The sequence below is a fragment of the Gadus macrocephalus genome, chromosome 18, assembly GCF_031168955.1.
Source record: "Gadus macrocephalus chromosome 18, ASM3116895v1".
Lineage (NCBI taxonomy): Eukaryota > Metazoa > Chordata > Actinopteri > Gadiformes > Gadidae > Gadus > Gadus macrocephalus.
The window spans coordinates 9,478,441-9,503,933 of record NC_082399.1 but is presented as its reverse complement, the minus strand read 5'-3'; the positions used below and the strand labels follow the sequence as shown (position 1 = coordinate 9,503,933).

The following is a 25,493-nucleotide window of genomic DNA, read 5'->3' as shown; positions in this document are numbered from 1 at the left end:
GGGAGCCAATGCAAAAGCTTTGGTTGCATCGCACAGGCACGAATCAATCGATCCGCAGCAGCAACAACAACAACGCTTCATTGAATCGAACAGGCGCCGATTATGGCTCTTGGGTGAGTTTATCACTGTGGCATCGTGAGCATCGCGTTTTAACCACATGGCATCGGTAGCTCGAGGGTTCTGGTGTTCCTTGGTGTACCACCCTCATTTTAAATTAAATGGGGGAGAGGAAAAGAGGAGAACGACGGCGACGGCGGAGGAAGGGCGTTCGCTGGCGTTCATGTCTGCCAGACGGTGCTCCGGTGTGTCTAGCCCCGGCGGGGGAGCCGTGTCCCCCGGCCCCGTGTCGGTCGGCGGGACGCCGGGGTTCGGACACCGCGAGCTGTTCGAAGCGTGTCGGAACGGCGACCTGGAGCGCGTGAGGAAACTGGTCACGCAGGAGAACGTAAACAGTCGCGACACCGCCGGGAGGAAATCCACGCCGCTGCATTTCGCCGCAGGTGAGGGACACATACAATAAAGGCTACAATGAATTATATTCGCTAACTTCACACGCGCGAATCCATACAGGATACCGTGCGAACAATTGAACAATTCGCTGTAGGCTATATGATCTATACTCACTGAACTAAAGCCTATCATTTTGACAGTATCCATCAGCTTAGTACTAGGCTACAGCACATTACATTGGCACATGAGAGAAAGATATTTGCATATGAAAAGGAATCCAGTAGGCCTACAAATTATTGCTATACATTACGATCAGTCAGTCAGGCCAGGGAGACTCCTATTCCAATGAAAATACTGAAAACAGACACTGACAACACTAACCCGTTGCAATAGTATGGCTCGTTTTAATCATCAATAGGACGATGTGTGCATTATGCATCTGCATCTGCATGGCCTCTATTGACTTGAAGGAACTTCAGGCCCTAATGGCCAGTGAACCCCAATCCTCAATAATTAATCCTCAGAGCCAGACCCAAAGACGTCAAACCAGACCTGGAAGCCGGAGTTAATTATAGATACTAGATTATGCATGATTTGAGGCACGAGGAGGATCAATCGCTGAAGAAGAGGAAGATGATACCGTGTGCACTAACTGCCCTCTCTCTCTCTCTCTCCAGGGTTTGGCCGCAGGGAGGTGGTCCACTTCCTGCTCCTGACCGGAGCTGACGTCCACGCCAGGGACGACGGCGGCCTCATCTCCCTCCACAACGCCTGCTCCTTCGGGCATGCAGAAGTGAGAGCCCCCCCCCCCTCAAACAGGGTTATAGAAAAGGGACATAAAGACCTTGGGATAGAGAGTGTGTCAGGCCACAAGAGGTGGTGGTGGCAGGGGTTCGTTGGTTTTGGTTTGTGGCGCTGGCTCTTTTCCGTCTCCTCTTTTACATTCTGTTATAACATATTTGGGCTCCTGGATCAGAGATAAAGAGTCTCCCAAACTAATAGACTACGATAGATAGTACATAGATTGTACTGTTGACCTGTGTTTTCCATACAAAATCCGGGGTTGATACGAGTGTGCCCAAGGCACTACGCTCCTGGCCGTGTTAAATGTCGAACCCTCCCGCCTCAGGCCAGCGGTAGTGATGGCTACTCAATTGGCTCAAATTGGAGAGGACCCGTCGCTCCGGTGTTAACTAGTGAACGGCGTGAACCCCCCAACATGACGTCAGGGAGATGAAAACTAGCCTGCATGGCTAAATGTGGCACATTTACACGTTGAACTCTGGTGCCCAAGTTTATTAATGTGCGCTGTCCCTTTTTAAATAAAGAAATCCAAAATGTGATCACATAATCGGGAAGGCAATGCCTTCGACCCAAGGTCCACAGGTTCAAACCTCTTTCGGTTCGAGCTGAACCTACCCCCCCCCCCCCCCCCCCCCCCTCCCCCAAGCCTTCTTCTTCTTCCATTTCCTCTTCCTGTTGATACTGGTCTACACCCAGGAGACCCCAGGCAGGCTGGAGTATGCTGTCTGCTAAGTGGCCTCAGGCAGTAATTCCCAGCTTAACTATCACGATCAGAGGAGGCTTAGCTATGCCACTGACACTCACCAGAAAGACACGTCGAGGATTTCCTTTTTGGAGACCGTAAAAGGCAACGGTGTTCCACCACTGGGACCCTTGTTCACAGGCATACCTGCAGCGTAGGAATTATTTTTTCACATCTTAACACTTAGGTTGAAAGAGTCCAGGCAAATGCTTCTTTTTAATGGAAGGAAAATCCTAATGGGAGATCTGTCTGCTTTTAAGACCCTCTGTCATGACTAAATCGGTCATGAATAGTTTAGAAATCTGCTCTCATTCAGCTCAAAGCATAACTCAAGGCGTTTTGTTTTATGCATGCAAGAACGGCTGGACATCAGAGTGTGAGATCACAAGATTCGAGGCATAGAGATGGTACACACCAGATATGAAAAGGTAAAAAGTGAAATGTATAATTTACGACGCTCTTCCACACCCAAGGGCTTAATGGCGTCTCAGGACCACATGCAGATGAGATACAACGGGCCCCCTCAACCCTAGAGGATTGAACAAGCACGCAGACATTTGATATTTCAACGGCGAGTGTTATGCACACTTTCTCTATCTGTCTTCTGATGGTCTCTGGTTCTGGATCACCAAGCGGCGAGTTCTGTCATCACTGTGACAAAAGGCAGCCTAACTTGTTTATTCAGGTACCTAAAGCACATTTACAATTAGTTCACTGGAAGGTCCGACCCGTGTTGTGGAGCGTCTGTACAGTAACCTTCACCAGCGTGAGAACGGGCACGGAGAGTCTCATGGCTAACTGATGAGAGTGTAGCAAAAAAGATACGTAAACAGAAGAACACATAATGATTCGGCACACACGGTTAAAACCAGACTGATGCATAGATGACACATACATGACACAACCCCGCACAGAGAGAGAAATCTGTGATAATAATAAGGTTGTATCTCAGAAATCCTTGATAATAACAACATATGGGCGGGACGTATGCAGACTGTCTGGTACAGAAGCAGAGAATGTCTTGCACAAGGACATTGATAAGTTACATAAAGAAGCATAGCACGACTCCCAACAGGGAGAAACCTTGGATTGACACCTCAAATAAAAATCTGGAATTCTCCTTCATACATTCTTTCCTCTCCCTTCCTCTCCTCCCTTCTCGTCATTTTTCTCCTCTCGTTTTGCCTCCTGTTTTCGTCTTTTCTCCCCTCTCCTCTTTTTCATTCTTCTCCTCTCTCCTCCTCCCTCCTCTCCCCCCTCTCTCCTCCCCCTCCCCTCCTCTCAGGTGGTGACTCTGTTGCTCCACCACGGGGCGGACGCTAACTCCAGAGACAACTGGAGCTACACTCCTCTCCATGAAGCCGCCATCAAGGGGAAGATAGACGTCTGCATTGGTACTCACTCATGCATGCACGCACACACCCACACACACAAATGCACACACAAACTCAGTCACTTACTCACCCACCGAAAGACTGTTTTCAATATTCCCTTATGCATTCATTCACTGAGGTTGGTTACACCTACTAACTAAAGTATACATACTTTCCTTCAAGATAATGACTTGCACTGTTAGGGAAGTCATCTCAAATTCTATAATTGTACCGCCATTTTTCAATGTGTGTGTGTGTGTGTGTGTGTGTGTGTGTGTGTGTGTGTGTGTGTGTGTGTGTGTGTGTGTGTGTGTGTGTGTGTGTGTGTGTGTGTGTGTGTGTGTGTGTGTGTGTGTGCATAGTTCTGCTGCAGCATGGGGCTGAGCCGGCCGTCAGGAACACCGATGGCAGAACCGCTCTCGATCTGGCAGAACCGTCAGCTAAAGCAGTGCTGACCGGTGAGGAGCGCACACACGTGCATGCACCCTCACACACACACACATACAGGCAAACACATGCATGCAATGTTGAGTGTGCTGTAACTGTAAGCTCTTAACTTAGGATCAGATTCAGATTTGGTTGCAGGCAGTCGCTGGCCGATAGTAATGGGCTGTTGACAGGCTGCTCCTCACCTCACTTATCTGAGAATCAATCTGCTTTAATGCTTATACACCTACCTTAACTCTTATTCATAAAGTCATGCATTCACAATAACACAGTGACAGCTCAGTATTCTCAGTCAGAGGTGTCCAAAGTCTATTTCGTTAACATTTCAGGTCTATAATATATTTTTTAAATGCAATTGCAATGTCCTATTTGATGTAGATATGATGAACTATAGTTCACAATCTTTACTCACATATTTATTTTATTTAAATATAATTTTTTCAGGAGATTACAGGAAAGACGAGCTTCTGGAATGTGCAAGGTATGATAACGGTTGAATTAACCAATTTCTTAATAAATGTATAATTATGATCTGAAACATGTTCCCTTCCAACGTGTCATTAATTAGATTGGGTACAGTAGTAGCTGCATACATACGTACATACAGACGTAGGCCTACGCACTGTGAACACACTAGCAGCAGCCATAGCCAGTGTTGCTGTCAACGTATGTAATGTGAGTGCAGCAATCCAGACATGCCTGGCGGACCGAACAAAACAGCATTACATGTGTTGATCACATGATGGGTCACGATGCTCCTGCTTGCTTTTCTGTGGTTGTTGTTTATGATGATGATGACATGGCCTGGTAGGAGCGGTCAAGAGGAGAAGCTGATGGCACTCCTGACCCCTCTCAACGTCAACTGCCACGCCAGCGACGGGAGGAAGGTGAGGAGCCCAGCTTTTATGATTATTTAGCAACAATTTTCACACTGTCCCCTGACAAATTAACTAGCAAATGACCTGTATCTGCATTCTCTGGATGCATTCAAGTGAAGTCGCTTTTGAGGAAAAGTGTCTATCTACAGTATCTATCTACTATATCTAGTATCTATTCAATGATTATAGATATGGTTTCCAATAATGAGACCTCCCAACAATCCCCAACTATCAGTTACTGTTTAATGTTTAAAGTCATCTTTTAAGACATTTAGTTTGAGTAGGTTTGAGGTAACGTTTTATTGTTTGGCTCTACCTGTGTTTCAGTGCTGGCTCTACCAGCACTGAAAGAGCACTCGATAAATAAAAAGGTTGTATTATTATTATTATTATTAATATATATTAGTCATTTAGAAGACTCTTTTATCCAAAGTAATTTGTTCCTCACCTTTAGACTTGCTTTGTCTCCAGTTGTGCAATGCTTATACATTGTTCTTTGTGTCTCAGTGTCCCTGTTCTTCCTCAGCCTATCTGTCTGTTGTGTTCAGGTGTTGTTGGCACACGTCCTTTGACCAACCGCTGGGAGTCGTGTTGACTAATAGGGTTGTTTTTTTTGTTTTTAGTCGACACCATTGCACCTGGCCGCGGGCTACAATCGTGTTAAAACCGTCCAACTGCTCCTGCAGCACGGAGCTGACGTCCACGCTAAGGACAAGGGGTGAGCGCCGTTCACCTTTAGGTCGGCCCCATTGTCTTCATCATCACTGACGCACACACAGGCGCACACAAAACGAATTATAAATGATAACAAATCGGATAATTTGTAATAATTGAGTTTGCTTATTTTCAATTTTTTTATTGTGTGTCAGTGGCCCAGTAGTATGTGGACAAAGCCGTTAAATGGAAGATAATGTGTTGGTTGTGCTTGGTTTCCATGGGGATATGTGTGAATAACGAGCTGTCGGGTGTACTGTGTGCCTCGTGTCTCAGAGATCTGGTCCCACTGCACAACGCCTGCTCCTACGGACACTACGAGGTCACCAAGCTCCTGGTCAAGGTAGGTGCATTCATCCATCCCTTTATTTAAAATACATTTTCTTTTTATTCAATTCAACTTTATTTGCACAGCACATTTCTGACAATATGCTGAAGTTCAAGGGTGTTCACAGATATCCTTCACAAATATCGATGAATGTATGCATAGCTATTAAGACATCCATGTAATAATAAAATACAATTGGTTCAATAGACTCTAATATAAAGTGATTTACATTAAAGAAGAAAAAAAAGATAATCCATCTATTTTTACAATATTTTTACTCCACATGTTTTCCCTCTGCTTGCTTTACTCCCAGCACGGGGCGTGTGTGAACGCCATGGACCTGTGGCAGTTCACCCCTCTTCATGAGGCCGCCTCTAAGAACCGTGTGGAGGTATGTCTGCTCCTGACCGGGTGATGGTGCTCACAGGGTTCACCACAGCCACTATGAAACCCCTCTGGACAAGATGATATCTGTCTGTCTCAACTGTCTCGTTACTGACTGAAATACAAGCTGTATGTGAGGATATATTATCAGGGGTCTGAGCAGCGAAGCTGCTTGGTCCCCTATTGTTTCTGTAACGTTTTTTTCAAATTCTGTAAAAGTCATACTGCAGCCTATACCGTAAGTCGAAAACTCTTGAAATTTTCAGGTATGGTTACCAACAACTCCCCACTACCCATAAACTCAAATTTGTGGTACTGCACCCAAAGGTGGCGCTTTTGTAAAAAATCAGGAATTAGGCTTATTTCTCCTCACCAGATTGACTTCGACTCAAATTTCTTTCATCATATTAATCTCTAGAATCAGATGAATTTTTTCACCCTGGTCTTCTGCTCACAATTTCATAGAAAAGCCAAACGTCCACAGTCTCAACCCATTTTGCCTATAAGACCATTTTGTTATTGTATAACTACCATACGGCTATCATTAGGTGGATACCATTAACAGTGCAAATTTTCAGATCTGTACTATTTTAAGAAAATCCTTAATTCTCTTGTGAAATGTGTGCTTGGGGTTTTCTTGATGTTGTGTGCATCTAATCATGCGAGTGTGGCTTCATACCAGGAATGTCAGTGGCTCAACGGGATAATGTCGTGTACTGGTGATCCTTAGGTTGAGAGTTCGAATCCTGATTAGAGCATTATGAACAAGCTGAACATGACATTATGTTATGCCACACATTTAAGAAACACAACATTGAACAGCACCTGAAATTCATCAGGCAATCAACATCCGGCTTTTTAGTTTCCAAGAATCTGACTGCCAAGACACAGTATGGCATTAAGGGGAACTTATTCGTTAACCATTTTTCCTTCATAATTAACTCTGTCGTATTTATATTTCTTCCGTTATTGTTCTTGACTACAAATGTTTAATTTCCTCAGAATTTCAAAGATTTTTCAGATAAGAATTAAGGGCTTTGAAGAAAGCCCTTAATTCACTTGAGAAATGTGTGCTTGGAGTTTTCTGGATGTCGTGTGTTTATCAGTAGACATTTTGACCATGTGAATGAGGCAGCAGTTCAGGTTTATAAGTGGATCATCTTTTCTTAAATATGACAATTATATGTTATATTTATATCTTCCATTCCTGTGTTCTTGACTTTCTGCGTTCTTGAATTTTTCTCGGACCCCGTTAATCACCGCTTGCGGTTATATTATTATTCTTTATTCTTCTTATTATATTTTTCAATCAAACCTAGTAGCTCCAGAAAATCAAGGTTGTGCTACAGTATTTCCTCGAGTCATAACTGAAAGAGTCTACCGTTTGTCTATAGTTTGTGTATTGGAAATCTCTGAGAAGGGGGAAATTTATTTTGATGAACCAGGAGCTCTATTCCTGATCACTTGTTTTCTCATCCAGGTGTGTTCTCTGTTGCTGAGCTACGGAGCGGACCCCACCTTCTTGAACTGTCACAATAAAAGCTCCGTCGAGCTGGCTCCCACCACACAGCTCAAGGAACAGCTGGCATGTATGTTCCTTCATGACCAGTCATACGTTTCTAATTCTTTAAAATGGGATTTGAGTAATGAGTTTTATCCGTAGTGACCGTAGTAGTAGTTGTAGCCTCTCATTTGGCATACAGCATGCATTTCTGTGTTTGGGTGTGTGTGTTTAGGTAAATCATTTGATCTTCCTTGATTTTCTTTGTATGGAATGAATCGCGTAAACAGAATGAATCATTGATCAATTATGTTGTTCTACCTTAATAAACCCAAGCGACTAGCCTGGCATCGTCAGACAAATTGCAAACTGCAATTAGCGACCAAAAAAGCAAAAGCTTTAAGTGCATCCGTCTGTTATTAGTGAGAAGGCATCGTCCAGTTGGATAGTGTAACTAGCAGACCGCTCCGCAGCAGCGGCAGCCATCTCTGTTGTTGGATATGCCTCTACGATGCTGCTCTGGAACGCCATCGTATTCATCTCTGTTGTTGGATATGCCTCTACGACGCTGCTCTGGAACGTCCTCGTATTCATCTCTGTTGTTGGATATGCCTCTACGACGCTGCTCTGGAACGTCCTCGTATTCATCCCGCCTCGCGTTAGATGAATGGTTTTGTTTGGTCGTCTATTCGGTCGCTATTAGCCTGAGCTTGCGGTTGACCTACGACCCCTCTATTTCCTCTTAATTTACAGACGAGTTCAAAGGTCACCTGCTGCTGCGGGCGTCCAGGGAGGCGGACCTGACCCGCGTGAAGAAACACCTGACCGGGGAGACCGTCGCCTTCAGACACCCCTTCACCCAGGAGACGGCGCTGGTGTGTGTGTGTGTGTGTGTGTGTGTGTGTGTGTGTGTGTGTGTGTGTGTGTGTGTGTGTGTGTGTGTGTGTGTGTGTGTGTGTGTGTGTGTGTGTGTGTGTGTGTGTGTGTGTGTGTGTGTGTGTGTGTAAACGTGTTTCTATTGAGAAGTCAGCAAACAAAAATGGCCAAATCATAATGTGTCTTTCTATCTGTGTGGGTGTCTTTCTATCTGGGTTTGTGCGTGTGGTTGTGTCCCCGTATGTGTGTGTATGCATGCATGTGCGGGTTCAGCATTGCGCGTCGGTGGCCCCCTACCCTAAGAGGAGACAAGTGTGCGAGCTTCTCCTCAGGAAAGGCGCCGACGTCAACGAGAAGACCAAAGAGTGAGTGTGGCCTCGCGTCTGTATCTGTACTCATCACGATGAAACATGTCATGTTTTCAGCACTGATGGCGCTCGTGGTGTCGCACAGAGTCAAGGTATCAAAAAGAAACTATCAATATTCATGACTGACTGTGATGGCCAATCAGAACATGACGTGGTGTCCCCGTGTGATGACATCATTGTGCTCCCCTAGGAGGCTGACCCCTCTCCACTTGGCCTCTGAGAAGTCCCACAATGACGTCATCGAGCTGCTGGTCAAACACGAGGCCAAGGTGAGCAGGAACGCTTGGTGATAGTGGAGGCAGACCCCCCCACAGGCAGCCGCCTCACCGTGGCTCCACAGGTTGGGGTTTCAAACGATAAATGAAGGCGCAAACGGCTTTGAAGAAGTGGGCTCCTTGCCGGAAGTTTATTGATGCTGTATATGGAGTTATTATCAATATTGTCGCGGTTATTGAGATGAGGAATATGTCTGGTATTTCTATCTTGGCTATCTAGCTAGCTACACTGAAAAAAATATAATCATTTAGTAATGTCCGCTGCTGAACACTAAACTGAAAAGCTTGAATGAAAATAGTGCCCCTCCCACTTTAGTTTTTTTGTATTTGTTAAGGCAGTGTGATTTTGAAGTATTGACCCGTTTCCACAGTGAAGCGGTTCCAGACTCTGATAATCTCTCTCTCCCCCCCCCCCCCCAGGTGAATGCGGTGGACTGCCTGGGCCAGACGGCGCTGCACCGCGCCGCCCAGTGCGGCCACCTCCAGACCTGTAGGCTGCTGCTGGGCTCCGGGGGCGACCCCCGGCTGCCCTCCCTGCAGGGCCTGGCCCCCGTGCAGCTGGCCCACCATGCCGTCAGGGAGCTCCTGCAAGGTACTGGGGGGGCCCTGAGGCTCCTGGTGGTGTGTGTGTTTGTGTGTGTGTGTGCGCATCTTAATATATTTGTGTGTGTGTTTGTGTGTGTATCTTCATTTATGCTTTTTATCGGTGTGTTTGACTGAATGAGTCAGTGTGTGTTGACTTTTAATTATATTTCCAAGAAAAGCAAATAACTTTCTCAAAATCTTCTCTAATATTTGCATGTGGTACTCTTAAACTTGTGTGTGGGTTGTCTTCTTTTTTGATGATATCTCATTCAGAATTTTAATTATGAGAATTTCATTTTCAGACCCTGTGTCAGTTGAAGCCTTAATACTCTTTATTAAATTAAGAACTAAGTAACTGCCAAGAACACATTGGCACAGGAGATGCATAGGTGATGGAAGTGATGAATAAAACAGGAGAAATAATAGTAGTGATCTCTGCAATCTTAATATTATAACACTTCTTATGATGTAGCGGCTGACTGTTAATTTTCATTATTACAGTATAAAACAGATAAAAAAATAGAAGTATTTCGTAACATCGTTGCTGAACAGTCTGCATGTTCTCCAACTTCCAGAAGGAGCTCTGATGGGGAACTCGGACTCCGACCGGCAGCTTCTAGAAGCCTCCAAATCAGGAGATGTAGAAACTGTCAAGGTAAAATAGAACTAATATAACTTCCGGTTAGCTGGGTCGATAACTGTGAGATTTGAGTTAATGAATTGAACAAGATAAATGTGTGATAACCATTGTTCAACTGTTTGATTTGAAGAAGGAGGACATTTGTTTTGAGTATCAATACTCGCATCTACATCATCCTTGACTATGGACTGTGTTCTCTTCATTTCTTTCATCTACCTCCCTCATATCTCTATCTCTCTCTCTTTGTCTCTGTCTCTCTCCCCTTTTCTCTTTTGCTATGTTTGTGTCTCTCTCTCTCTCTCTCTCTCTCTCTCTCTCTCTCTCTCTCTCTCTCTCTCTCTCTCTCTCTCTCTCTCTCTCTCTCTCTCTCTCTCTCTCTCTCTCTCTCTCTCTCTCTCTCTCTCTCTCTCTCTCTCTCTCTCTCTCTCTCTCTCTCCAGAGGCTGTGTACTCTGCAGAATGTGAACTGTCGAGACGTGGAGGGGAGACAGTCCACTCCACTGCACTTTGCCGCGGGCTACAACCGGCTGGCCGTGGTGGAGCTGCTGCTGCAGCACGGAGCCGACGTCCACGCCAAGGACAAGGGGTGAGAGAGAGAGAGAGAGAGAGAGAGAGAGAGAGGCTTTGGCATGTGTGAGAGAGCCCTCAAAAGGCGAGAGATGTAGGGAGAGAGAGAAAAAGTCATTGTTTCGTCTTTGTTTAATTATTCATCTTCATATTCCATTATGGCTCAATTGAAATTAATTGATTTGAGATGGATTTAGAGAGAGTTAAACCAGCACTAAATGGCAGCTATTTACTCCATGAGGAAATATCGCAACAAGAACGTTTCTCCCTCCCCCCCCCCCCCCCCCCAGAGGCCTGGCCCCCCTGCACAACGCCTGCTCCTACGGCCACCTGGAGGTGGCCCAGCGGCTGGTGCGCCGCGGCGCCGCGGTGGACTCCCCCGACCTCTGGAGGTTCACGCCCCTCCACGAGGCCGCCGCCAAGGGGAAGTACGACATCTGCAAGCTGCTGCTGCAGGTGGGCCTGCACGGGGGCGTGCACACACACACACACACACACACACGCACGCATGCACGCACGCGCGCGCGTGCAAATCTGGTTGCTGCTTCAGGTGAGCAAGCATGTATGTACACACTAACGCACATGTGCAAATGAAAAACAAACACACACAACACATACAGGCAGGTCTGTTTGCATTTCCTCGTTCTTTCTTATGACTTATTGATTTGACACGTGCACACGCACGGACACCCTCACTCAGTCACACACACATGCAGATCTGTGTGGGGCTGCAGGTGACACACACAGACACACACGTACACACGCACAGCTCTATGAATTATTACTGAATCATTGTGCCCTCACCCTCCCTCGTCTTGTCGCCCCCCCACCCCGGACCCCCAGCACGGAGCGGACCCCAGCAGGAAGAACCGCGACGGGAACAGCCCCCTGGACCTGGTGCGGGAGGGGGACACGGACACCCAGGACCTGCTGCGGGGGGACGCAGCGCTGCTGGACGCCGCCAAGAAGGGCTGTCTGGGGAGGGTCCGCCGGATCTGCAGCCCCGCCAACGTCAACTGTAGGGACGGCCAGGGGAGGCACTCCACCCCGCTGCACCTCGCTGGTAGGACACGCACGCACGCACGCACGCACGCACGCACGCACGCACGCACGCACGCACGCACGCACGCACGCACGCACGCACGCACGCACGCACGCACGCACGCACGCACGCACGCACACACACACAGCCAGGGGAGTCACTCCTGCACCCTGCTGGACGGACGCACACGCACACGCACACGCACACGCACACACACACACACACACACACACACACACACACACACACACACACACACACACACACACACACACACACACACACACACACACACACACACACACACACACACACACACACACACACACACACACACACTGTTCGAAGGGACGAATGCAGTCGTCTATACACATTGTGTGTTTGTTCCAGCTGGCTACAACAACATGGAGGTGGCGGAGTTCCTGCTGCAGCAGGGGGCAGAGGTGAACTCTCAGGACCGAGGGGGGCTCATCCCCCTGCACAACGCCGCCTCCTACGGGGTGGGTACCCTCTGCTGCTCGCTCACTCGTCCATTCACTAACTCATCCCCCTCACAAAGGGGGTCCTCCACTAAGAATTTGAATGGTAGAATCTGATTCGTCGGGCCCGACCCGACCTCGACTGGCTGTTGAATCATATCTCATTATTTATTGTTTATTTCTACCACTTATTTGTTACGTTTCTTCCGGATATTCTGTTGCGGTCGAGGTGCTCTACATATATATATTTTTTTTTAAAGATTGCATACTGCCTCTTCCATAAGAAAAAGTGGTTATCAAACAAGCAATAAGGACATTTATTTTGAAGCAAAACATAACGCAGCAATTTGCACTCAGAGGACTGAGTCAGCCCCCCGACCCCACACAGAAAACATTGTATAAGGTTGTGGTGTCCTTCGGTATCACTCGTTTACCAACCCATACCCCCGATGGTGTGACACACACAACACTGCAAGGCCATTTAACTATTAAAGACCTATTAAAGATTTGAATGTTTCTATCGAACATTCAAAGCGTCTAGGATTCAATGTAAACCAGGATGTAACCATAATTATAATTGTAGCCTATATAGCCTTTTTTTTGTAGCCTTTTATATCATTTATAATACTATACTTTTATTGTGTTTATTTAGCCTATTTTAACAGATTCAACAAAGAATATGTGTAATAATAATGCACATATACCACATATTGACACACGCACTCAGACTCCCAATGTGATTTACATGCAAATGGATGTCCCTCAAAACTTTTTGACCAAATCCTGTTATTACTTGCTGAAGGGGATCCGATGGCCGTACACACACACACACACACACACACACACACACACACACACACACACACACACACACACACACACACACACACACACACACACACGTGCTAGAGGAGTTGATTGAGGAGAACTGAAGGGTGTATTATGCTGTATCGGTCTTAAAGACACACACAGTAAGAGGAGGAAAAAACACACACACACTATACCTCACACACATATTATCTACACAGGAAAAAACCCAACTATAAGCATTCAGTGTGTATTTGTGAGGGTGTGTGTGTTCATTTGTGAGCGTCTGTTTGATAATGATGAGGTCCACTCTTCAGGACTCAAGTCCTGACCATTTACAGATTGAAGGTACTGACGAGGACCCTCTGTAATCATCTCCCTTCTTCTCCCTCTTCCGTGTCTCTCTCTCTATCTGTCTGTCTGTCTCTCTCACTCACTCGCTCTCTTTCACTTTCACACCTCTATATGTGTCTCATCTCTCTGCAGAACAAATCTTTTGTCCTCTCCCTCTCCATCCATGGCTTCTTAATGCTCACTTTTTGTTCATTTATTTCCATCGCCTCTCTTTTTCTCCCATTTGCTTTATATCCATCCATCTTCTCCCCTCTAATTGCTCCCTCTTTTATGGGTCAAACAGCGCAGCGAGACAGAAAGGTGGCTTATGAAAGAGGGAGGGAACGACCCTTCAACATAGTACTATCAGACCAGAGGAGTGAACCCTGTAGCCTGGTACTATCAGACCAGAGGAGTGAACCCTGTAGCCTGGTACTATCAGACCAGAGGGGTGAACCCTGTAGCCTGGTACTATCAGACCAGAGGGGTGAACCCTGTAGCCTGGTACTATCAGACCAGAGGGGTGAACCCTGTAGCCTGGTACTATCAGACCAGAGGGGTGAACCCTGTAGCCTGGTACTATCAGACCAGAGGGGTGAACCCTGTAGCCTGGTACTATCAGACCAGAGGGGTGAACCCTGTAGCCTGGTACTATCAGACCAGAGGGGTGAACCCTGTGTGCTAAGGCGCGACCGTGAACCGTGAACCCCACGACCTACCCGGTCGGCGTGCTAGCAGTTTGAGGCCCAGTTGTCGAGCGTTTCTTTAACGTGTCTTTCGGCCCCCCTGTCATTCCCCCCCCCCCCCCCCCCCCCCTCCAGCACGTGGACGTGGCGGCGCTGCTGATCAAGTACGACGCCTGCGTCAACGCCACGGACAGGTGGTGCTTCACGCCGCTGCACGAGGCTGCCCAGAAGGGGCGCACGCAGCTCTGCGCCCTCCTATTGGTCCACGGCGCAGACCCCGCCCTCCGCAACCAGGAAGGACACTCCCCGTTGGACCTCGTCCAGGTAGCCGGAGGGACTATATTGTTTTGTTTTTGTTTTACACAGTTCTTGGATTGAGTGGTTTTGAGCTTGTGAGATGTCTGAGTGAGATTGTTATTAGAATCTGAGTTTTGACACGTCTTGAGATTTCCTCACTCCCATCTACGTCCCTTTCTCCTTTTCTCTCTCTCTCTCTGTCTCTCTGTCTCTCTGTCTCTCTGTCTCTCTGTCTCTCTGTCTCTCTCTGTCTCTCTCTGTCTCTCTGTCTCTCTGTCTCTCTCTCTCTCTCTCTCTCTCTCTCTCTCTGTCTCTCTGTCTCTCTGTCTCTCTGTCTCTCTGTCTCTTTGTCTCTCGCTCTCGCTCTCTCTCAGGTGGATGACGTGCGGGCTCTGCTCACCGCAGCCATGCCCCCCTCCTCGGCCCCGGGGGGCTTCAAACACGAGCTCATCAGCCTCCCCGCCCCCATGCCTTCCCCAACCGCCACCCCCGCCCCGGTTGGACCTCCTGTCGCCGTGGTTCCCTCTCTCCCCTCCTCCATCACCACCACCACCAGCACCACCCCCGGCATCGCCTCCGCCTCCATCTCCTGCCCCACTCCTCTGCTTCCCCTACCGTCCACCTCCTCCTCCGACACCCCAGGGGGCGCACCCGGGCCAGATGCTCCCATGGCCGCCAGCGTTGTCACGGCAACGGCCTCGCCGGCGGCCGGGTCAGCGGCCTCCTCGTTCCCAGAGATGACGTCGCTGCTGCTGGGGGAGGAGGGGGGCGCGCTGGGCCCTGAGAAGAGAGAGGCAGGAGGTAGCGCTTCTTTGTTTCTACAAGGTATCAGTAGGTTGGTTCTTAGGTTGGGGGTGCTCCTCGCTCACACTATATCTGAAGTCATTCCCTTTTCTCTGTGACCTAAGAGTCAAATCTGATTTCTAAACGAATGAAATAAATCAAAGGGGCACCATGTTTGGCACCTGACACACCTGCACTTCGAAACTCGATAAACCTGTTATTAACACCAGATACACCTGTTATTAACACCAGATACACCTGTTATTAACACCAGATACACCTGTTATTAACACCAGATACACCTGTTATTAACACCAGATACACCTGTTATTAACACCAGATACACCTGTTATTAACACCAGATACACCTGTTATTAACACCAGATACACCTGTTATTAACACCAGATACACCTGTTATTAACACCAGATACACCTGTTATTAACACCAGATACACCTGTTATTAACAGACACCTGCTAGTAACACACACACACACACACACACACACACACACACACACACACACACACACACACACACACACACACGGCTGAGTGTAGCAGTGCTGTATGACAGTCTTCAGGGATATCTGAAGAGGGTTGATAATAGACAGATTTTAATGTTGGCGGACGGTAAGTTCATCAGCAGTAACAAGTTGACTCAAGCGGAGCGGCCTCTATGTGATCCTGTGACAGAGAAAGGTGGGCGCAGGCTGATAACAAAAGGAATTGGAGATAAAAAAGGAATTGGGTCTGAATTAAATTAGACACTTCATGCAATCATACATTAAACACCTATTCAGGCTTAGAGATAAGAGTGATTGAAAACGTTTTCTGGATAACGGAGAAAGACAGAATGGAGCAGATGAAGCAATTTTAATTGTGTTCTTCTATTAAAAGTCACTCTCAGCCTTGCTAGAAAGTGCTGCGTTGAAATTTTAAACGTTTATTTTCCTTTTATTAGCGCAGGCGATGGCACAGTTTCTGGAGCCTTTATTAATATGGATGAATGGATCGACTTTTGGTTCAAGGCAATCAATTATTATTTAATGAATAACAGTAATGAATTGTGTAAGTCATCCTTTATCACATCAACACTTTATCACACTAAATGTAACTATCTGTTCACTCACTAAGTACTTTAAAAGGGAGTGCAAAGCAGCTTTCACTTTTACACTTATTACTTTTTAAGTCTCCACATAAACAAACACCAGATGTGAAAGGTAATGAAATATTTTGATCCGGTTAATTTAAAGATTTGATCACATTAAAGTTGTTTTATGATTCGATTATGCGACCGTTTGATGCGTGTCACGAAGCAGCATGTGGCTGACACATTACCGGGGGGGGTAACACGATGCATTCACCGTTGATGAGGTTTCAATTGATTGGTGAGGCGGATGATGAGTGAGTACTTTTCATCTGTGATCTGGTGATTTAGGGGTGGATGAAAGGCAGTATTTTTGTTGTTTTATAATTAATCTGTGTGTGTGTGTGTGTGTGTGTGTGTGTGTGTGTGTAGATATCAGTATCAGTCAGTTCCTCCACAACCTTGGTCTGGAGCACTTGCTGGACATCTTTGACAGAGAGCAGGTAAGAAGGCTTTCGTATTTGGTGCATTGACATACAGAATCAAAACGAAGTTAAATATCAAAACAGCCTTCCAAAATGTTTGTCTAAAATTCTTGGTTTCACACAAGAGGCGTGGGTATGAAGTCAATAATATTACTTCAAATTGATAATTGAAAAACTAAACACTAGAATTGAAAAGCTTTTTGGATTTGAGAAAGAGGAGCCTTTGATAAAATGTGCGTTTGCGTTGAAAGAAGAGCCTTCTGTGTTCAGAAAGAAGCAATCTTGCCACTGTTTGTCAATGTTTGTGTGTGTGTGTGTGCAGATCAGCGTGGACGTGCTGGTGGAGATGGGTCACAGGGAGCTGAAAGAGATCGGGATCAACGCCTACGGACACAGACACAAGATCATCAAAGGAGTGGAGAGGATCGTGAGCGGCCCACAGAGTGAGCACACTCACACGCCCACACGCACACACCAGATACACACGCATACCCATACGAAAAACCATGCAAATTGACATGCATTCATACTGTGTGTGTGTGTGTGTGTGTGTGTGTGTGTGTGTGTGTGTGTGTGTGTGTGTGTGTGTGTGTGTGTGTGTGTGTGTGTGTGTGTGTGTGTGTGTGTGTGTGTGTGCGGCAGGTCTTAACCCCTACCTGACGCTGAACACGGCCAACAGCGGGACAGTCCTGATCGATCTGGCGTCGGATGACGAGGAGTTCCAGTCTGTGGAGGCGGAGGTAGCTGCCCGCCCACTGCACTGCTCTCATTCTGATTGGCTTTCTGTGATACAGTGTTCATGCTATAGGGCAGGATATATGGCAATTCTTGCATGTCATTGGCTTAGCCTTAATTCACAATGTTTTAATGAGCCTTCCCAGTAAGTAGCAACTGTGAGTCAACTGTGAATTTTTTTATTTATTTGTAGATTATTAAAGTTATTGGACGTTATTTGATTGATGACATTATTAAAATAACTATCGATCAGCTTTGACTACAGATATGTCCAGTTTAAGAGCTTGTTGAAATGTAAATAATGTTAATGATGCATAATTAATTAAACACGTTGTTCTCCTCTGCTGTGTGTGTGTGTGTGTGTGTGTGTGTGTGTGTGTGTGTGTGTGTGTGTGTGTGTGTGTGTGTGTGTGTGTGTGTGTGTGTGTGTGTGTGTGTGTGTGTGTGTGTGTGTGTGTGTGTGTGTGTAGATGCAGAGCACAGTCAGGGAGCACAGAGACGGAGGACATGCTGGAGGGCTCTTCCAGAGATATAACTTCATCAAAGTAAACGTTAATTATTGTACAGTATTTTGGAGAGATAACATCGCCAAAGTAAACGCTTATTCCTCTGCGGTATTTTAAAGATATAACATGGTTTAAAGGTAAACATCAATCCTGATCAGTGGAACTATAATACTACATTTTTATTGATGAGTGTAGCTCAACTCAAATGTAAACAAATGCATGTTTCTAGATCCAGAAGGTTTGCAACAAGAAGCTGTGGGAGCGATTCACCCACCGCAGGAAGGAGGTGTCGGAGGAAAACCACAACCACTCCAACGAACGCATGCTCTTCCACGGTCAGTAGGCCAACCACCCTTCAGTCTACTGGAGACGCTACCATAGATGCTACTGTAAATGCTACTGAAGACTCTACCTTAGATGCTACGATTCATGCTATTGTTTACGCTACCATATATGCTATTGTAGATGCTACTGCAGAAGCTGTGTTATGAAAACAAGGGAACGGTGCCATGCTTTTGGTACACTTATGTTAATTTGTTTCCAATGTAGCACTCAAGTGTATATGATTTTACTTAAAGGTACATTACGTAACAAATGTACTGTACTATATCATTAAATGAGCGTGAGATTACACCATGATGATGGAAACATGCAAAGTCCAAAGACTGGCTTCTCCGATAACCATACTACAGCCAGGATGGTGTCCTTGGAAATGACCTCTCCGGGTCGGACTCATAACCCCTTGCGGTTCCCCGATCCACAGGTTCTCCGTTTGTCAACGCCATCATCCACAAGGGCTTTGACGAGCGCCACGCCTACATCGGGGGCATGTTCGGCGCCGGGATCTACTTCGCCGAGAACTCATCCAAGAGCAACCAGTATGTGTACGGTATCGGAGGAGGAACGGGCTGCCCCCTGCATAAAGACAGGTCCTGCTACATCTGCCAAAGGTGACTAAAATCCCCCTGTGTGTCTCTTGCTCTTGGTGCGTTCTCGGTCATCTACTTACAAAAGTGTGCCTGACGCAAGTTCTTTTATTCTTGTTCCTGTGGCTCCCAGGCACCTGTTGTTCTGCAGGGTGACTCTGGGGAAGTCCTTCCTCCAGTTCAGTGCCATGAAAATGGCCCACTCTCCGCCAGGACATCATTCTGTTACGGGGCGTCCCAGCGTAAACGGCCTGGCTTTGGCGGAGTACGTCATCTACAGAGGCGAGCAGGTAATCAATGTAGTTTGTAATCTAATTATAGGCACGGGACGGGGAGGTGGAGGAAGGTGGCCTCATGGCTGAATTATATTTCCACCCTTAGAAAATATGAACGGGACTTAGCATTGAGCCCTGAGGAATGCCGGTCTTTATTTTGTCTATTATTTTTTGAGTCGGTAGAAACTGCAAATTCTATACTTGATGTTGGATATTTCAGCGGTTCTGATACATGGAGGGATAGGTATTTTAAAACCACTTGAAATAAGTGGTTTCAATTATGAAAAAATTATTCATATTAATAATAAATGAGTAGCTTACTCTATTACAAACAAATTAAGCTCTGGAATTTCAGTTTTTGGGTAGTTTTCCTGGACTTTATTTAAGGAATTGAGCATATTTACACAAGATGTTTTTCTTGATTGTTGAGCATCACAAAAGTCTTCCATTCCCCCCTACATGAGCTATTTAAACCTTGAAGGTAGAAAATGTTGTGAAATGAACTAAACAGAATATACAATAATGCAATATCACACTTCCTTTGTAAACCGTTGTTTATTGTTTTTTCCCGTAACACCTGATCCCTGTCAGAGAATAATGGCATGTCTTCTCATCCGTTTCAAGCCCTAGTCATGCACCCGGGTTGTTCATGCGGTACATAAACACCTGTCATCACTCACTGAAGGCTGATTGTAATGACTCCGAATGATGATTTTAACATCATATTTTCTCCTCGGGCAAGGCTGGATAATTCCTGCAGAGATAATCTCTCAATGTATGTTGCGTCCTAAAAACAGAACTAAACCCACTGAAAAAATAATTTGTCACTCGATGTGATGGCTGATGAACAACCCTGCGTTTCGCAGAACGGATAATGTCTTGAGTCCCACGCCAAGCCCTTGAGAGCGCTCGGACGAGTGGATGTCCACTCCAGTAATCAATGGCGTTGCCATGGTGCGGTCCACCGTGCCGGCTTGGCAGGTCGTTCTGCGCCGCGTTCGGAGCGGCCTAGTCTCCTCTCCGTCTGCTTCAGGGTTGATTGCCGAGGGTGGCCGGCAAAAGCATCACCCTGAGACCCTTTTAAACCCACGGTTCGCGGAGACACCAGCAGCGTGCTGCGTGGTTCATTACCGTCTGACACAAATCAGACTCGCCTTTCAGAAGCAAGCAAGATTTCTGACACGCCACGTGTAGCTTGGCGTCGGAATATATGTTTGGTGTAAATGGGATACAGATTAAACAGACAGCAAAACCGGTTTCACATTGATTGACCTCAATGGCAATCAGGTTAGATGTGCGTTCATTCCATTTTTATTTGTTTTATTGTTTATAAGTGACACTTATACAGTCGCTTATAAACAACAGGCTACACTGAGGGTGTAGCGTTCTCGTGTGCATATCTCTCAATTAATACTATACTAAGTAACGAAGGCCGTAATGCTTTAAAGTATCTCCTCCCTCCCTCCCTCCCTCCCTCCCGCAGGCCTACCCCGAGTACCTGATCACCTATCAGATCACGAAACCCGACACACCTGCAGACGGATGACGGACGAGACCAAACAGGAAGTAGGAAGAGAACGGGAGGCGGAAGGACAGGAAAGGGAAGTAAAGAAGAACAACGCGGAACCGCGGCTTCACTAACTGCATGCGTACAAACATGAAACCTTTATTTATACAATGTATAAAACATTCGAGGTTTGTTACCAATGGGCGATGTGAAATCCGTATCTTTATTATGTCTACTTGTTTCTATCTACTTATTTATATTTATATTTATTTATCGCGTGAGTGTCTAATGGGTGTTTGCTCACAGCAGGCTGGGTTATTTTCAGCAGCTCCACGGGTTGACTTGTGCTGAGACACAAAAAGGGCTGTGTTGTGAAAGCACTGTGCTACTGCTGTTCTGTGTGGTTTACTTAATCAAGTGTACATAGTTATTGTACGTAACTCGTGAACGCAAGACATTCCAACAACGTGTTTTGATTTGACGTTATCGCGTTGTTTCTGTTGTGGTTTCTATCACGTGTATTTTTTTTTATAACGATAAATACTTGGGGGGAAAAAGGACAAATTCTCTTTAAGAGGACTAGTTGCTCAGTTTGACCAACGATTGCATAAAAATAATGGTTTCTAGAGAATTCTCGGCTTTTGTTCCTTATTTATTGAACTATCCTTTCTTTGTACTTGCATGGTGCTCTCTCAGTATTTGTAAGGAGAATGTGTCCATCAGATAATTGTTTTTGTACAACGTTGGTGACTTGGTAAAGCCGATGGCTGTTTACATAATTTGCCTGAGCAAGACATTATTAGTAATAGGATGCCGATCCGATAGCCTCTTGACGTAGCAGGATAGCCTACACCTATTAATATAATTGATAAGCGTATTACTTATATGCTCTGCCTCCAGCCTCAGTTTGCTCTCTGCCCAACATTAAGGTCCAATTAAAATCCTTGCTGGTGAAGCACCCATATTTATTTGCCGGTAAGATGTTTTTAAATGAGTGCTGTATGTATCTATCTATCTACATGTATATAGATATACAATGCAAAATGAAAAGGAATGTAGCATCCTTAAACGACTCTGATTGGGTTTGAGACGGGTCTGGTGCTGTGGTGTGTCAGTTGAAATGACTACTCCAATGCATGGTACAGTGTGTGTTTGGTTTGCAGTGCATTGTGGTATATTGTGTTGTTTCAGTGGCGCCTAAAGGGGCCTGGAAGGGTCTAAAGGTGGTCTAACTTTGTTTTGATATGATCAATACGGTGTCAAAGACGGGGTTGCCAGATCTAACAAGAAAGCTATGCCACACCTCAAAATATGCTCAAACTACAGGTCATGTGTGTGCCTTATTCTGTGTCCTGATTTAAATGTTCGAGAATAAGCAGTTTCTGTAAACGTAACTAATTCAAACTAAATGAAGTCTAATATGAGTTAATGGGAAAGGACCATAGTGTCAGGTTCTAAGATCGAGCACTAACCCTTAAGGATAATGCTTGATTTTGTTTTTCGAGAGATGTGTATTCTGTTTCTTGTCAAATCTGGCAACGCTAACTTTAGTGAAGGCAAACTACGAATCAGAATATGTCTGGAGTCCAACCCTTGTTGAACCTCTGCTGTGCAGATCAGCAGGAAACTCTTGGTTGGATTAACTTGAGGTATATTCAATGTTAATAATTTAACTATGTTACAAAAAGGAAAGTTACATGAAAGGGATTGTATTTATGTGTAATTTAATAAGATCAACATATTTGAGATATTTTCTTTTATTATTTCATATTCCATAACCTATTCCCTCAGACTTCAGGTCAGAAGACAATCCCAGGACTACGAAGGTAGCCCATGTGTAATTTAAAGCAGAGTGTATGCACATGTACCACTTCTATTCAGCTAACAACATACCCATTATATTTGGTGATGCACCAGAGTTTAAAGGACCAAATCTATGAATGAATATAAATGCAATGTACCTGAATTGTACAGGGCTGTTGTCATTTGAAATAAACACATGTCTCTGTATCTCCTACAGATGGTTGTTTTCCGACTCTTGTTCTTGCGTTATCCGAGTCTGCTCGGATAACGATGGTTATCGATGCTGGTTATACTTCAGCATCCAGTCCTTTGACAACATGTCCTCCCCTCCATCCTGCATACACCGCTGGCCATTTTGGGGAAAGAAAATTAATAAGCATTCGTTTATTTGACCTTAAATCGATACGGCAACATTAGGAACTGACCAGTTGACCAACTGCTCCAAACCATGTAGGAAAAAGGGGAGATAGTATGGCGATTATTTAACCCATTAATAAAAAACAATGATGACACCTTTATATATGGGAGCAGGCATAAGGTAGCTAGGTCCTGGGTTTGATCACCAATGTCCAACCCTACCTGCTAATTAATAAAAATAATATGAATTCGCTGTAAGTCTCTTTGAATAGAAGCATCTGCTAAATAAGTCAATTATATTAAAGCTACAATGTGTGAAATTTCAACTATCTCATAGCTTAAATGTGCCTTGACATAGCTGTAGTCAATGCTGCTCCATAGTGAATTCAATAAAGCTATCAATAAAATCACATCCTAGGACATGATATGATATGATATATTATAAAAATAAGAAATGCCGACCAGCCCGCATCTCTCTCTTTGTTAACAGCTACGCTAGCTACGCTTCTCACAGTTGCACAGTCAGTTAGAGGTGACTGAAAACAGTTTTTGAGATTTCTCTCTGAAAGTCCAGTTTACTTATTTGGAGGGGCTCAATCTTACAAAATGCAACTTCAGTTCACAGATTTTGAAAGGGTGCAATGGATGTTATTTAAAGATATTTTAGCATGGAGATAAATGCTAAATGGACTGCATTTCTATAGCACTTTTCTAACCACTTTTCTAGCCACTCAAAGCGCTTTTAAATATTGCCTTACATTCAACTATTCATGTATTCACACACCGACAGCGGTGTCAGCCATGCAAGGTGACAGCCAGCTCTTTGGGAGCAGTTAGGGTAAGGTTTCTTGCTCAGGGACACCTTGACACTGCCAACCCGCTCTACTCCTGAGCTACATGCCGAGATCAACATCCAGGCCTTTTCTTCATGCATACGTTTTTTTGAGACCAGAAGGATGGCAAAATGTTGTTACCTTTCCTCTCAAAAGAAAAGGAGCTTGAACCTACATGGTGTTTTCTACTGCATCACATCGCGTCTGTCAATAAAAGGGTTGAGAAGGTTCTTTTTTTTTGTGGGTTGAATCTGCGTCCGATATGCTTGACTGTTCTACCGGGAGGCACTATGGTGGGATTGGTTTTGCGCTAAACCACTTCATGCTCAAACCTTTTTGTGTCTTAAGTGGATGCAATTATGGAGCAATTAGACCTCTTTACCAGGGAACGGTCAGAAATCGCTCGGTGTATGACCCCTCTAAAACTAAGCCTCGTTTTTAACATAATTTAAGTAGGCTTACAGGTTAAACCAGTTAACCCATATATTTTACATTTTATGATTAAGGTTTAGTCAATGACAGCACATGGGTGCCTACGTAACTTCATTTACATAGATAGATGTTCAAATGTGCTCGGCCCATTGAGGATAACAGGAAGGGAATATTGTCAAGGGAATCAGAAAATCGTTTGCATGACAAGGGCCCCACGCTCGAAGCTTTTAGCTGCAGTGAGTGTTTCTCTTTTTCCTCTCTGCCCTCTCCTCTTTTTTCTATCCCCTCCCATTGTCTCTCAGTATTCTCTTCCTATATGCCACTTTCCATTTTTCTGGAAACCCTTTCAAAATGCTCATTATGTTTCACTCGTCCCCCTTTAACCCTTTAAGATATTTTTGGTAACGTTTTTGGGTCTGCTTTGTGATCCACCATTTCATTCCTTTCTCTAGTCCTCCTACCTTGTCTATCCTGGCCACCCATTCACCCATTATCTCTCCCTCTGCTGTTACTTGTACACATAGGGAATGCTGTAAAATGCTGCAAAAATATCACTAGATATATAATAATCAGGCTACTTAAAATGCCTCCAGTGCAGGCTTATATATTCACATTCATAGTCGCACTCTGTATCGCGGGACCGTCTGCTCTGCGAGGTTGGTTCCTCCAGAGGCAGGCAGCAGGTAAGCGCCGTCAGCAGGTAGGCTTCAGGAAGTGCTTGTGGTATACAAGTCTGGTACCAGACCATCAAGTCTCTCCCCACTGAGACCAGCTTTGCCTCTGGTTTCTGAGCAGGGACATGAAGGATTGTCAGAGGGCCCCTCCCCTCGCCAGGGGTCCATCAGGCTTTTAAAAGGAGAAACACTGAATCTGCGTTACACTGTCAAAAGAGACTGTCGTATGTCGGCTTAAGCTTTTCATATGTATTGCATAGGCCTATATAGGTCATTTGGTATGTGGCATGGTTACTGTTGATTTTGCAGTTAACATTGGCCCACTTTTGTACCACTTTCTTTCTTTCTTTCTCAGATTTTAGATTTTAATGTTTGTGCAACATGCTGAGGCTGAGACAAACACTGAGAGTCTCATACACACAGATGAAGAGAAAGACAGAGGAAGAGAGGGCGTTTGCGTCTCTATGAGTGACTATAAGCGAGAGAAAGGGGAAGATAGACGAGAGAAGCTAA

The 25,493-nt window shown here is 45.4% G+C and overlaps 1 protein-coding gene across 2 annotated transcripts; it reads left to right on the top strand.

Moving 5' to 3' along the window:
- Nucleotides 1-157: 157 nt before the first annotated feature.
- On the top strand, nt 158-22,898 carry LOC132446233 (poly [ADP-ribose] polymerase tankyrase-2-like). Of its 2 annotated transcripts, none has more exons than XM_060036406.1 (29): nt 158-500; nt 1,128-1,243; nt 3,282-3,390; nt 3,732-3,827; nt 4,261-4,297; nt 4,628-4,703; nt 5,318-5,412; nt 5,685-5,751; nt 6,050-6,127; nt 7,601-7,709; nt 8,375-8,496; nt 8,771-8,862; nt 9,056-9,134; nt 9,561-9,732; nt 10,301-10,380; nt 10,805-10,950; nt 11,222-11,387; nt 11,775-11,994; nt 12,364-12,473; nt 14,414-14,602; nt 14,950-15,376; nt 16,880-16,950; nt 17,255-17,375; nt 17,575-17,672; nt 18,138-18,212; nt 18,403-18,508; nt 18,937-19,123; nt 19,233-19,389; nt 20,858-22,898. In XM_060036406.1, exons 1-29 carry the CDS (start codon nt 158-160, stop codon nt 20,918-20,920), a joined length of 3,807 nt encoding a protein of 1,268 aa, XP_059892389.1. In that variant the 3' UTR covers nt 20,921-22,898. The 2 variants fall into 2 exon arrangements, with proteins under 2 accessions (XP_059892389.1, XP_059892388.1); XM_060036405.1 differs by having other exon boundaries at nt 14,950-15,400.
- The last annotated feature ends 2,595 nt before the right edge of the window (nt 22,899-25,493 follow it).

Excerpts from the sequence above, each read along its gene's own strand:
- LOC132446233 (XM_060036405.1), top strand. The coding sequence starts at position 158 with ATGGCATCGGTAGCTCGAGGGTTCTGGTGTTCCTTGGTGTACCACCCT. Across the intron at positions 5,752-6,049 it reads TCACCAAGCTCCTGGTCAAG|CACGGGGCGTGTGTGAACGC; the intron begins GTAGGTGCATTC and ends CTTTACTCCCAG. Across the intron at positions 8,863-9,055 it reads GTCAACGAGAAGACCAAAGA|GAGGCTGACCCCTCTCCACT; the intron begins GTGAGTGTGGCC and ends GTGCTCCCCTAG.